This window comes from Notolepis coatsorum (assembly GCF_963971535.1).
Source record: "Notolepis coatsorum genome assembly, chromosome: 18".
Lineage (NCBI taxonomy): Eukaryota > Metazoa > Chordata > Actinopteri > Aulopiformes > Paralepididae > Notolepis > Notolepis coatsorum.
Genome location: NC_140182.1, coordinates 70,791,701 through 70,806,700, shown reverse-complemented (window position 1 = coordinate 70,806,700; position 15,000 = coordinate 70,791,701). Strand labels below are relative to the sequence as shown.

The window sequence follows — 15,000 nt, the reverse complement described above, 5'->3', positions numbered from 1 at the left end:
TTCCTCTCCTTCGCTGCACTCTAACCAGCCACTCTCTTCCTCTCCTCCACTGCACTCTAACCAGCCACTCTCTTCCTCTCCTCCACTCCGCACTAACCAGTCACTCTCTTCCTCTCCTCCACTGCACTCTAACCAGTCACTCTCTTCCTCTCCTTCGCTGCACTCTAACCAGCCACTCTCTTCCTCTCCTTCGCTGCACTCTAACCAGTCACTCTCTTCCTCTCCTTCGCTGCACTCTAACCAGCCACTCTCTTCCTCTCCTCCACTCCGCACTAACCAGTCACCCTCTTCCTCTCCTTCACTGCACTCTAACCAGCCACTCTCTTCCTCTCCTTCGCTGCACTCTAACCAGTCACTCTCTTCCTCTCCTTCGCTGCACTCTAACCAGTCACTCTCTTCCTCTGCTTCGCTGCACTCTAACCAGTCACTCTCTTCCTCTCCTTCGCTGCACTCTAACCAGCCACTCTCTTCCTCTCCTTCGCTGCACTCTAACCAGTCACTCTCTTCCTCTGCTTCGCTGCATCCTAACCAGCCACTCTCTTCCTCTCCTTCGCTGCACTCTAACCAGCCACTCTCTTCCTCTCCTCCACTGCACTCTAACCAGTCACTCTCTTCCTCTCCTTCGCTGCATCCTAACCAGCCACTCTCTTCCTCTGCTTCGCTGCACTCTAACCAGTCACTCTCTTCCTCTGCTTCGCTGCACTCTAACCAGCCACTCTCTTCCTCTGCTTCGCTGCACTCTAACCAGCCACTCTCTTCCTCTCCTTCGCTGCACTCTAACCAGCCACTCTCTTCCTCTGCTTCGCTGCACTCTAACCAGTCACTCTCTTCCTCTCCTTCGCTGCACTCTAACCAGCCACTCTCTTCCTCTGCTTCGCTGCACTCTAACCAGTCACTCTCTTCCTCTCCTTCGCTGCACTCTAACCAGCCACTCTCTTCCTCTCATCAAACCAAACTCCAACTGCACTCGGAGCACATCTAGTTTGAGACTTTATTTCCAGACTTTATATTTCCTCTTCTCCTTCCTTCAAATACACTGTTATGTTTGCCCATAGTGTTAGTGTCTGTGTTCTGCACCTTCCTCTCTGGTCAGAACAACTTTAATTAAACCACATTGTGCTAAATAGGTTTGTATTTTCTGTTATGAAACTGCTTTGAGTGCGTAAAAATACCAAGGAGCTGAAAAATCAACAAAGATTTGTGCCGTAATGTCTGAGGTAATTTTCTCTTCATTAAAATGGATTTACCATTTAATACAATTTTATTGAAAAAAGGATTGTTCAGGAAACATTATCAATACTGGTATTGAACATTAACGATACCCAGCCCTACACACACACACACACACACACACACACACACACACACACACACACACACACACACACACACACACACACACACACACACACACACACACACACACACACACACACGCGCACACACACACACATGAAAAGAATATTCTGGGGATCATTAGTGAGATCACATTACAGCACGTACAGTAAGTACAGTAAGTACATGGTTCTGAAACAGACCTGCTTCGTCGGTGTGCAGCAGCAGCCAGAGGGGCGGGCCGGAGCCCCTGCGCGTGGCGGCGCTGACGGACAGGTTGTAGGGCGTGTAGGGCAGCAGGCCGGCCAGCGTGAGCCAGGTGTCGCTGGTGTGTGTGGTGTTGGACCCCCCGGGGCCAAACAGGCTGAGGGCGTACTCTGTTATCTCCCCGTTGGCCTCCAGGGGCCGCTGCCACGCCACGGAGATGGAGGAGGACGACAGGTTCCTGGTGGACACCAGCACCGGGGGGGAGCTGGGGACTGGACACACACACACACACACACACACACGGACACACACACGCACGCACACACACACACACACACACACACACACACACACACACACACACACACACACACACACACACACACACACACACACACACACACACACACACATACACACACACACACACACACACACACAAATCAACCCAAATACAGTATACAGGCCAACACACACACACACACACACACACACACACACACACACACACACACACACACACACACACACACACACACACACACACACACACACACAAATCAACTCAAATACAGTATACAGGCCAACACACACACACACACACACACACACATCAACTCAAATACAGTATACAGGCCAACACACACACACCACACACAAATCCCTGCAGGACACGATGTGAGGGTGAACTCACTGTCGTCGTCCGTCCTCAGGCTCCTGGTGCTGGTGTGGTTATAGGCGGGGCCGGCGCCGGTGGCCGGGGTGATGGTGAACACGTAGGGGAAGTACTTCCTGAGTTTGGTGAAGAGGTATATGTTGTCCGTGGTGGTGGCGTGGATGGTCTTGTTGTTGCCGGGCGGGCCGTCGGAGAGAGGAGCGGCCTCCTGCAGGCTGAGCAGGTAGTGGAGGCGGCCGTTGGGCTGCTGGGGAGGGTCCCAGTCCACCAAGATGGCCGTGGTGTAGCTCTGAGCCGTCAGGTTGTGGACCGTGTCGCTGGGCACTGAGGAGGGAACGCGGCGTTACTGTGACTGGTATCGATGAGGAAACCGTGTGGAAACTAAGTGCTGCTGGATGTGGGTTTATAATATATTGTTGCTGTCACACAAAATACCTTTGAATACTTTTTTGAAGACCAAATCTTGTTTTTATAAAGGAAATAATTGTATTTGAAAAATCAATGCGCCACTGGTCATGGGGGCCAGGGTGAGACTTTCTCACGGGGGCCAGGGTGAGACTGAGCCCGGTCGGGACAGAGCCCTGAAACTAGCTCGACCTCCACCCTCGGCGTCACTTGTTCTCGAAAATAAAGTGGTCCGCACACGGCGAGCGACCGGCATCGCCTGGCGATACGATCGTCTGTCGCTCAACGACAACCGCTTGGCCCCCCACACCAGAGGCGACCGTTCACAGGAATGTGTCGCTCTGTCTAGCTGGGGGTGTGGTTACTTGTTTCCCCCTGGAGGGAGATATAGGAGGACGGACCGGATGTTAGTTTGTTGTGAAGCTAGCGTATTAGCAGGTAGCTGTGTTGTGCTTTACGAGGGAATATTAACCTGTAAAACCCATATTGAGCTGGAATTAAACCACCATATATACGAATACAACCTCTCCTCATTCTTCCTGACATTACTGCATGACTGATCACTACAATACGTTCATTACCACAGATTGGACAAGTATTGTTGTTATGCACCTGCTGAGAGAGGATGTTTTTTCACTGAAGACGCAAACTGTTCTGTTCTCAACCATCATTTTCTTTGGACAATAAACCTTATAAACTACATCAGCTGCAGCCTGGACATTAAACTCTGTCAACACCCACAACTTATTTTGTTACCCGAGTATAAAAACACTAGTAGGTGCATCGTGGCGCATTGTTCATTTATTAGTTAATGACAAGCGGCCACTATAGCTTCTCCCACTAACGTTATTTATTTAAATTGTTCCTGTTAATAATAATTAACATAAGGCATGGCATGGTAATAATACGTAGGTTATTGATCAATGAATGTATTGATACATTAATGGTGTACAAATGATACACCAGTAGAAGTCATGTTATATCCTCATTGTCCTTGCTGTGTCGCCTGCCGTCGCCTAAAAAAATAGGATCGAGGCGATTTTTAGCCAGGCGACAGAAATAGCTGCGCGACTGTCGCTTCAAAATCTCCTGCCGTGTGGGTTCTCTCATTCATAACAATGGAGGCGATAGAATTCTGTCGGTCGCCTCACAAAAATCGCCCGCTGTGTACGGACCACTTAAGACGACACCCCTTTTTCTGATTTATTTCGAGGGAAAGAAATATATATTCAGGACAATACGGTAATTTAGACATTCTACAATGGGTGTTAAATCTGTGTCATGTGTCTTACAGTCATGAATTGGCTTACTATCACCAAAACATGGAGTTATTAGGTTTCCAAGTGACAGCAGCAATATATACGGTCTCACAATATTTCTTTTAAAAAATGCAGAGGATAACATCCTGGTAAAATGTTTTTTCTTCATAAAGATCTTCTAAAGTCAAGAACTTCTAAAACATATTCCATAGTTCCCTATCATACCAGCAATCATTTTGTGTGAGTAGGCATCAGAATATTTAAAACGGTTGGATAGCTCATTCTGGAACACTTTATATAACTGGTAAATTAGGCCATCAATCAGCCATACACACTCTGGCACTTGAGGGAATGAGCAGAGCCCTTTCATCACCATCATCATTGTAATAATCACCACCATCTCTCATCATCAGAAGTACTGTCTGAACCATTGGCATCATCATCTTAATTAAACGCAATCAAAGGTAATCCATACAGCAGGCTTCGAAATAAATACAGAATGACAAAAATGACATGGCGATTTTTTTTGTCTCTACTCTGAAGACAAAGGGACATTTTACAGAGCAGTGTCATGGTCAGAGAAACAAGTCATTCATGGACAAACACAATCAACAGAAGCAGAGAAACACTTAGATGGAAAACAGGGGGAAAAAATTATGAAAACCTTCAGAAATGAGAGATCTTGACGCAGCGAATACTCATCCTGACCACACCCACGTTCACTGTCCATCATCTTAGCCCCTCCCCCCGGTCAACCAGGTGTGTGACCAGGTGTGTGACCAGGTGTGCGGAGAGGGCGCACCGGTACACAGAAGAGAAAGAAGAGGAGAACAAGGGGAAAAGGAGACACGGTAAGGCTTGAGAGCGGCTTGTGGCGTGGATGAGTGGGAGAAAGAGGCCCGGTGTGAGTGGGGGTCTGAGCCCAGGGGAGTGAGTCCCCCGCTGGGCTTGGCTGTGCGGGAGAGGCGGGGTGCTCGGGAGGTCCGGTGCCTGGGTGAAAATGGAGAGGCTGGGGTACAGGCAGAGATACACAGTCAGTATCAGCGGAGACACAATACTTGATAAGCACAATATAAAACTGCAGATGACATAAGTATATGTATTAGGGCTGCACGATTTTGTGAAAGAGTGCGATTGCGATTATTGTGGACAATATTGTGATTGAAATCTAATAAATAAATAAATGGTGTCATATAGTGTTTACACTGCTTATTTTAACTTTTTCTACTGTACTATAATTGTATTGCCTATATTTATGTATTCTACTATTACCCTTCTCATACCTGTACCTCCCCTCCCCTCCTCCCCCATGCTGCTATGATGCCTGAATTTCCCCAAGGGGATCAATAAAGGAATATCTGATTTTATCTTATCTTATCTTGAGTCTACATGCTTGGTTATCAAGGAAAATCAACTCAAACATACAAACTTAACCACATGCAATCTTTATATTTAAAAAATAAATAAAATAGGGCTGTCAATTAACAATGAATCACGTTACCCTTTTTGACCCGAGCAGCCTCCCTCTTTCAGCCTCTCTGATTTTCTCCATATATACGGTTCTTTAACGGCTCAGATTTGGACATGTAATGCAAGGAGTTGCAGGCCTTCACTCGCATGCATTCAGCACACACACATTTACACAATCAAATCGCAAAACGCAGCCTCTTTTTGCGGTTATGTAATCGCTGAGATCGTCATTGCAACTGCGATTAGATTAATCGTGCAGCCCTAATATGTATGTGATCATATCTATTCAGGCCGTCTACACACTTTTCCCAAAATCACATAAAAACAAAGATCCGTTTGGTGCCTGACTCACTACAGAGCTGCTTCCAATGACAATAAGTCACTACAATACCGTATGCAAATGCTGGTAGCCATAGCAACGAGGCGAGAAATATCTGCTCGGTACCTGTGCTAGTTCTGTCATCATAAAACCTTCTCTTGGAGAGGCAAACAGAGCATGGCGATCCTCATTTAGTTAGCGTGTAACTTTAAAAAGCTTCCGCCACGCCACCCGTCGTGTTTTACTCTATCAGGAACGTACCTCTTCCTCTTTACCATCTTTAATACTCTCACACCTTTCTCCCTGTTGTGTAAAAGGAGATACAAACTGATTGTCTCCGAGGTACAGGGTCTCAGGAGGACAAGAGCGGACCAGTTTGCCGGCTGACAGTCGATCTCCTTTCATCAACAGGAGGAAAGTTGCATCTTCGATCGCACCGTTTTTATGTAATTTTATCGGGTTCAAGTGTTTGGAAAAAAGCGTGCAGACCTACTATGCCCCTATGGAGCCTTCAAGAGTTCCTGTGATGTACATATCCTGCCCTATGAATGGTGCATTTTATATAGCAGCTTTTATCCAAAGCGCCTACACACAAAAAAAAGGCTCACATTCACCCATTCACTCACCGACGGCAGAGGCAACCATGCAAGGTGCCAACCTGCACATCAGGAGTAATTAGGGGTTACGTGTCTTGCTCAAGGACACTTCGACACGCTGTCCGGGAGGAGCGGGAATTGAACCGGGAACCTTCTGACTACCAGATGACTGCTCTACCTCTTTCCTGTATTTGCCTGTGTACTCATTAACATACATGAGCATGTGATGAATTTGTGAACATGTGTTGACGGGTCCTAAGTAGTGCAATGGGTAGAGCACAGGTTCGATTCCCATCGGGATCACCCATATTAAAAGTGTTTCCACTCATGGCATGTAAGGGTCTTTGGATAAAAGTGTGCACCAGATGGCATGTAACCACCAGATAAATAGCAGTCTGTGTATCTGTTCAAAGTGTGTGGTGTATATATTGTGTGTGTGTGTGTGTGTGTGCGTGTGCGTGTGCGTGTGCGTGTGTGTGTGTGTGTGTGTGTGTGTGTGTGTGTGTGTGTGTGTGTGTGTGTGTGTGTGTTCAGGTATGGATGACTGACCGTCCTCTGGGAGGAGCAGGGAGAGGGGATGACTCCGGACTCCTCCGTCTCCCTGCACAGTGCTGGAGCTCATCCACATGGTGTAGTTACTGCCCCCTGTCAGCCCCATCAGAGTGTAGGAGTAGGCGGAGTCCGGAGAGTCCAGGGGTAATCCAGACACTGGTAGTCTCTATGGAGACGGAGAGAGAGAGAGAGAGAGAGAGAGAGAGAGAGAGAGAGAGAGAGAGAGAGAGAGAGAGAGAGAGAGAGAGAGAGAGAGTGAGAGAGAGTTAGAAGGACAAGTGGTGGGATCACACAATGATCCTCCAATCACAACTGTAGCTTTCCTCAGGAAAGCAAAGGTGGGGATTGAGATTGGTCAATTGTTCCATCACTGCGAGAATTGGATTGGATTCAAATGTATTGTCATTGTACAGCACAAGTACAGTACAATGAAAATAAGTGCAATAGTAATATACAGTGTACACAGTGTACAGGGCCCAGCAAAACCTTTAATATTAATCGAATCCGCTTTTGAAATCCCATTTTTTGTGATCCAGGATCAGACAACTCAGACAGATTTTTTCCCGGTATTTCAAAGCAATTCAGGATATGATCACCCTGATCCAGATCCAGACTTTTCAAGATGACTAGATCCTGAATATCAGTGCTTTAATCCTACCAATCTCCATCTAGTGGATATGAAAAATAATACAAGGAAGACAAGAGACCACATTGCAGAGACATCTATAATGTCTAGTTCTATTTTTAAATACATAAAGGACATACAATCATAATGGAATTGCAATAAAACAAAATACTCCCACTAGGGTAACAACAAAAAAACATTAATTTAAAGGCAGCTGGATCATCCAGGCGTGCTTTGAGGACCTGCATTCTATGTGAGGTTTCAGTTTGCTGAAGGTGAGGACAGATAATCTAAATTACATTTGTGATTGACAATCTTCTATGAGTATAAACATTTATGTCATCAACATTTGGTTGAAAACAAAATAGGCCACCACAAATGTGACAAAAAATAAATAAAAGATTATTTGCCATGAAGGCTAAACATTTTGTATTATTTCAGTTAACAAACTTTGCCATCTTATTTGTATTAAAACATATTATTTTATAAATGTTATAATACATTTGCTCTGGTAATCCACTGGAAATCCACCCCTCTGATGGGATCAAGATAATCCCGTTTTTTAGGATCAAACTGATCCCAATCCTGTGTTGTCGGTTTGAACTACCGTTTTGAAGATTTGCTCCAGATCAAAGCTTGGATTTGATTTTCTGATCTGAACGGATATCAAAGTTATCCTAATCAATTTTTTTTGTTTTGAACTACCCAAACTCCAAATCTGATCCGATCAGATAGGGATTAAACGTTTTGAACTACTGAGCCCAGGTGATTAAACTGGGTATAAAATATATAAATTAGTACTAATGGGACTAGTGCTAATCAGATGTAAGCCAGAGTCACGCCCCTCATAAAAAAACCAACCCTGAACCCCACCGTCATAGCCAACTATCGTCCTGTCTCTCTTCTCTCCTTTCTTTCTAAAACACTTGAACGTGCTGTATCCAACCAACTTACTGCTTATCTCTTACAGAATGACCTCCTAGACCCCAATCAGTCTGGCTTCCGGACTGGCCACTCCACAGAAAACGGCCCTCATTGCGGTCACAGAGGCACTTCACTTAGCAAAAGCGAAAGGCCTCTCCTCTGTCCTGATTCTCCTAGATCTATCTGCAGCCTTCGACACAGTCAACCATCAGATCCTCCTTGCGGCCCTCGCAGGAATGGGAGTGGCTGGATCTGCGCTGACATGGCTGACATCATACCTCAACGACCGCTCCTACCAAGTGTCATGGAGAGGGACTCTGTCGGCCACCCGCCCCCTCCGGACGGGTGTCCCCCAGGGCTCGGTCCTAGGACCCCTTCTCTTCTCCCTCTACACTAAATCACTGGGTAACATTATCACGTCTCATGGCTTCTCATATCATTGTTATGCCGATGATACTCAACTCTTCCTCTCCTTCCCTCCCTCAGATATCCACGTCTCTGAGCGGATCTCGGCCTGTCTGTCCGACATCTCCGCCTGGATGACGACCAACCACCTCAAACTGAACCTAAGCTAAACAGAATTGCTCCACCTGCCGGCCAAATCCTCCCCCCTGACCGACCTCTCCATCACAGTCGAGAATGCAGCTGTGACCGCGTCCCCGACCGCCAAGAACCTTGGTGTTGTCCTCGACGACCAGTTGAACTTCTCTGCTCACATCGCAGCGACAACCAGAACCTGCAGATTCCTCCTGAGCAACGTCAGAAGGATACGCCCCTTCCTGACAAAAGAAGCCACCCAACTCCTCGTCCAATCAACAGTCATCTCCCGCCTCGACTACTGCAACGCACTGCTAGCTGGCCTCCCGGCCACTGCCACCAAGCCTCTTCAACTCATTCAAAACGCAGCGGCCCGCCTGATCTCAAACCTACCGAAGTCGGCCCATGTCACCCCACTACTTAGGGACCTACACTGGCTCCCCATTGCTGCACGTATCCGCTTCAAGGCCCTCGACCTAGCATACCGTGCGGCAAAGGGAACCGCTCCCGCCTACCTCCGGTCAATGGTCTCTAACTACACACCCTCAAGACCCCTACGCTCTGCATCTTCTGGCCGCCTCAGACCTACTCCTATCCAAGCTCCCGGAGGGTCATCAAAGAGAAGCCGCCTATTCTCAGTCCTTGCCCCACAATGGTGGAATGAACTACCCATCCCAGTTAGGACAGCCGAATCCCGTCCAATCTTTCGCCGTCGACTAAAGACTCACTTCTTCAACCATTATCTGAAATGATTAATAAAAAAAAAAAAAAAAAAAATCTAACCCTGACTAACCTTACTGTCATGCACTTGTCCTAATAAACTAACCTACACTGTAACACGCAACACTTTGATGAACATTGTTACTCAGCTGATAGAGTTGTACCCTTCTTGCTGTCTTGTCGTACAGAACTTGTAAGTCGCTTTGGATAAAAGCGTCAGCTAAATGACTAAATGTAAATGTAAATGTAGTATTAATATGCACAGCGATACAGGTATAAATAAACTATGGTAGTAGTCATACTAGCCAGCAGCGTAACTAGTAAGAGTAGGTAAGGGATATGTAGAGTATAGATATAGTATATATACAGATATGTAAAAAGGATTATATGCAGGTATGTACAGACAGGTGGATAGATATACAGTATATACGGTAAGAATAATAAAAAAATATATATATTATTTTATTATTTATATTATTTTACATGCTTTCATACAGGGTTATATGGGTGTAGTTCAAGAAAAGAAAAAGTATCCTCCAGACAGCAGAATGGATCACATAGGCATGGATGATTATGGATTCATGGATGAAGTATTTTTTTTTTTTTATATATTTTTTATTATTGCAAAACAAAAATTATTAAAAGTCAGTACTCAACACACAATGCATAATGAAACTTTCAGTAAAGGTGGTTAAAATATATGCAAGTACAGAAACAAGATAAAACAAAAATAGTCTATAATAACATTTTAACCGTATACAGTGTATATCCAGCGAAATTACAATTATATAAATGTTAGTATATAATATACCCCTAATACCTATTTTCTAAAACCCTACACACATATGCTCCAGCTCGAACCCCCCCCTCCCGGACCCCCTCTTGGATAGTACCTCCATTATCCCTCACTCCTAACCAGACACTACCATTATAAGCTAGCTTTTATTCTCTCCACCACTTCTAACCACATTGACATTTTGGATTCATTGAGACCCAGAATTCTTGCTGTAGATATTTCTTGATATATCACATCGAGATATGTAAGAAACCACACTTTTCGGCAAATCTTTTCCGGTTGAAACCAACGTGATGCGATCAGTTTTTTAGCTACTGTGATACCCGATAAAACCAATCTCTTTAGTTGTGGATTCACTGCAAACTCAAAAACATCATTCAATAGTAATACCGAGGGGTGTACAGGTATATTCCAAGATACGAGTATTGATAATTGTTGGGACACATCTTTCCAGAATGCCTTAACTGGTGGGCAGTCCCAATACATGTGCATAAATGTTCCTTCGTCCCCATTTGTACATTGGGAGCATTTGGAGTCTTGTTTAAGCCCCATTTTGCACAGCCTTATAGGAGTCAAGTATGTCCTGTGAATATAGTTCAGATTGATTTGTTGATGATGGATGAAGTATTAAGTGGCCGATCATCCCGTAGGAAATGGGTACTGGGACCTGCCGGGAGGAAGCTGCACAAGTTACAAAACGTTTGTGTGCACAACCAGACCAATTCTAATGACAGAAATCTATTCCAATTTTTCCAGGAGGTTTTAATATCAATTCTCTGCTCATTTTATGCCTGTCTATAATTATGCCAATTTTATGCACATTTTATGCCTATGTCTTTTGTGAAGCACTTTGGGCTGCAATCCTTGTATGAAAAGTGCAATACAAATACAGTTTATCATTATTGCTATTATATTCAGGGGGCCGGGGACATTAGCAACGTCTTATTCCAAGGATGAGAACAGAGCGCCTGCTTACCCGCTCAGCAGAGGTGGTGTTGTCAGAGTAGTAGACGGTATAATGAACGATGATCCCATTAGGTTCAGTGGGAGGAAACCACGTCAATGTGACGGAGGAGACGGTCACGTTTACAACAGACACGTTCTGCGGAGGGTCAAACGGCTCTGCAGGAGACACAGCACAGACACAACAGGTATAATGAGTCAGTCCTCCTGGCGAGGTGCTGTGTCAGTGTCCTGTAGAGACCTTCTCTCTTTAGAAAGTCAAACTCTGCTTGATTGTTCTATACAGTAAATACTTGGACTTTCTAATGGTTATGCTTGGTCCCAGCACAGGGAAGAATATAATAGAAAGCCTTAGTGTCATTTGTATGTACCAATCAGTGCAGTTAAAAACAAGGTAATCAGGACAACTACAATACATATTCATCCCTCCATACTAAACATATCACTCACACAGTACCCATAGTTCCTCGCAATACACTGTCCCTCCCTGTCTCCCTGAGAGTGGCTGTCTCGTGGTGATGACCGGAGTAGCGGACGTCCCGTGATGATGACCGGGAGGATGTGACCCTCTCTGCCCCGCCCCCACGCCCCCAGGCCTCAAATAGATCCGCCATCAGCTCTATTTTAAAATATTTCAAAATGTTCAGTTGCTATTGCATGCACTTATCTGTGTTTCATTACACATATGAGTGCATGCTTACCAACTGTTCGCCTGTTTTATTCCAACACTACTATCACCAACATCTACTGTAAGAAGGGAGATCCCCCCTTGAACAGCCCTTCTAAGGTTTCTCTCCTCCACATTGCCTGTGGTGCTAGGTTTTATTGAGTTTTTCCTTACCTTCGCGTGGGGTATGTCTGGGAGTGTTGCATTCATTTATTTTATTTATTTAAAAATGTTTGGACTTTATGGTGTTTTTGTTTTGTTCTTGATTTATTTTGATGTTTCTTCTTGACTTGTTTAAAGAAGACGTGTCCGGCCCATGGGGACATTAACGTGTGTTGTCGGGCCTTACAAATCAATTTGATTTGATTTGATTTGATTACACATTTCATTAGGGACTCTAATGAAATGCGGGTGAATTTAGAATTTTGGTAAGTGGACATTTTGGCAAGTAACCAAACATTGTTTTGGGAGTTCAAAAAATCTAAATAAGGTAAATTAGCCAGACAGGTAAAATAGCCAGTTCCTGGTCAATTATAGAAGCAACCAGCCACAGTGGGAGACAATCACCTCTACCAATTCCAGTGAAAACTATTGCTTGTCAAGTACCTGCGTCAGTGGTGGTGAAGCTGATGTATACGATCACTCCTCCATCTCCCAGTCTGGTCCAGCTGGAGACAGAGGCGTTGTAGCGACTCTCCGAGTCCACGTTGATCACCACCCTCGTCTCGGTCACATTCTGCCACACCTCAGACGTCTCGTTCCTGAAACACCGGTGAGCAAGCGACCGATAATCCCAGACGACACTCTCTTGTCTTAGAAAGAGTTCCACTTTTAGCAGTTTTGTTTTCTTAACCCTTTGAGTGCCACAGACGTGTTATGTCGTTATTTCATGCCCCCCGTTGAGTGCCGACAACGCTAATTGTCTTTTTTTTTTTTTAAGCGATCTGAATTCATATTTCATCAACAGAGTCTCCCGTTGGTACAGCAGCCCCTCTAGGAGCTCCGATGGGAAAATACCGCCCCCTATCGTCTATCCCTGTGTAACTGCAGGCCATTCGATTAGACTGGTGGATGTGTGGGGGGGGGAGCCTACTGGCTCCACTATGCTGGCAAGCCGTCTGATGAAGAGGGAAGTGATCGCGAGATGGAAAGCAGCCTGGAATATATATTTACAGCAGCCAATAATCAATTAATAAACGCGATGGATATTTGGAATGGCGATCAGGAATTGGAATAATCTTTTTGGAGAACATCTGATCTAAGGTAAGGAGTCTATGTTACCAGTTTTAGGATAATCAGAGCTGTTTTCACTGAGATAACAGCGTGTCCCGTATGTGTATATGTGTGTGTGTGTGTGTGTGTGCTGTTGAGGAAATAAGAGAATCGATTTCTCAGCTCGCTTCTATAGCGTGCATAAGTACACATACTATCGATAATCTAGCGTTTATTTGAAAACGATTCATAAATAGGCCGACAAATGACAACGTGTCTAGTGTATTCGAGAATATTCCAATAAATGCCGTTTATGACGGAATCTTTCTATTTTCCTGAAATTTTCGAGAAAACAATAGCTTTTCGAAATGCTATAAAAGGATATGAACCGATTAAAAAACAATCCGTTTCGACAATGTTGACTGCAAACAAGTCATTGATAAGCGACGGGCAGATTAGACACATAGCCATAATTTAAAACATAGATTATGCGTTTTTAACACTATCATTGAAGTGGGTGCTGGCATTCAACAGGGTTTCCAATGTTAAATGGCCGGCACTGAAAGTGAGCACTCCCGTAACCTTTTCACTGCCACAATACCCAATGGTTAACCCTTTCACTGCAACAATACAGAAGGTTAACCATTTCACTGCCACACGACAAAGGGTTAACCCTTTCACTACTATGGTTAACCGTCTGTAGTGTGGTAGTAAAGGGTTAACCTTCTGTAGGGTGGTAGTAAAGGGTTTTTTTTTTTTTTTTTTTTAAATCAAATCTAAGGGTTATTAACCTTCTGTAGTGTGGTAGTGAAATGGTTAAGGTAGAGAGGTGGACTGATGGGATGGTTAATCCAAAGGGGTTATAGAGGTAGATAGATAACTCACCACACTCTGATAATGTAGTAGAGTATCTCTGAATTGGCTTCAACTGGTGCTTCCCACGACAGCTCTACCTCGTAGTCTGATAACTTCCTGGCATGTAGGAACTGAGGGGGTGTGTCTGGGGCTGAGATGTGGGAGAGAAACTGTCCAGTCGGTATAAAACAAACACTCATACATGCAGGGAACCGGACCGGTGACGATGGGAGCCTTTTTGGGGAAAACAGGAACGAGGAGGAGAGACAAGAATATCACCCTGAAATGAGAAACACGGTTAGTCGCAGTTGTCCTCGTGTGCACTCCTCGGGGGGGGGGGGGGAGGCCAGGAAAGAACAACTGGCCTGGGATCAGTTACCTGTGATGCAACGGCATTAGCACGTGCTGGAACAGAGGGAGGGCTGACTGAGCTCAGCGCAGCGGAGAGAAGCGTAAGGGGATAAGATCAAAGGAAAGTTAGAACCAATCAGATGTCCACTGAAGCTGGCGGGGCCCTCCCACAAAGTGATCCAAGTGGTTCTGAAACCCTACAAACTCTATCTATCAATCTATCTCTCTATCCCTCCATCTATCTATCTCCTCACACACATCCGTCTCACCGTCCTCCAGCGTGGTGATGTTGAGCGGCTCACTGGTGTGGTTCCCCGGGCCGACGTGTGTGTGCGCCTGCACGGTGAGCCAGTAGCCGGCGTACTTCCTCAGGTGGGTGATGTGGATGGAGCTGGTGGGGGCGGTGAGGCTGAGGGAGTGGGTGGAGTTCCACAGGTCCAGGCTGTAGTGGGTGATGACCCCATTGGGCACCAGGGGGGCCTGCCACGTCACGTTGACCTCGCTGGGGCTCACCGCCTCATAGGAGAGGTT

General features: G+C 45.4%; 1 protein-coding gene across 1 annotated transcript in view; it reads right to left on the bottom strand.

Moving 5' to 3' along the window:
* The window catches only part of ptprq (protein tyrosine phosphatase receptor type Q), a gene marked incomplete at both ends in the record, with an annotated part of 179,162 nt that overhangs the window by 84,303 nt on the left and 79,859 nt on the right, over positions 1 to 15,000 (bottom strand). Inside the window, 7 exon segments of the mRNA XM_084335232.1 lie at positions 1,539 to 1,814; positions 2,237 to 2,542; positions 6,817 to 6,985; positions 11,398 to 11,543; positions 12,658 to 12,812; positions 14,149 to 14,269; positions 14,739 to 15,000. The exon segment at positions 14,739 to 15,000 is cut by the window's right edge and continues 20 nt beyond it. Coding sequence (XP_084191358.1) covers positions 1,539 to 1,814; positions 2,237 to 2,542; positions 6,817 to 6,985; positions 11,398 to 11,543; positions 12,658 to 12,812; positions 14,149 to 14,269; positions 14,739 to 15,000 — 1,435 coding nt within the window.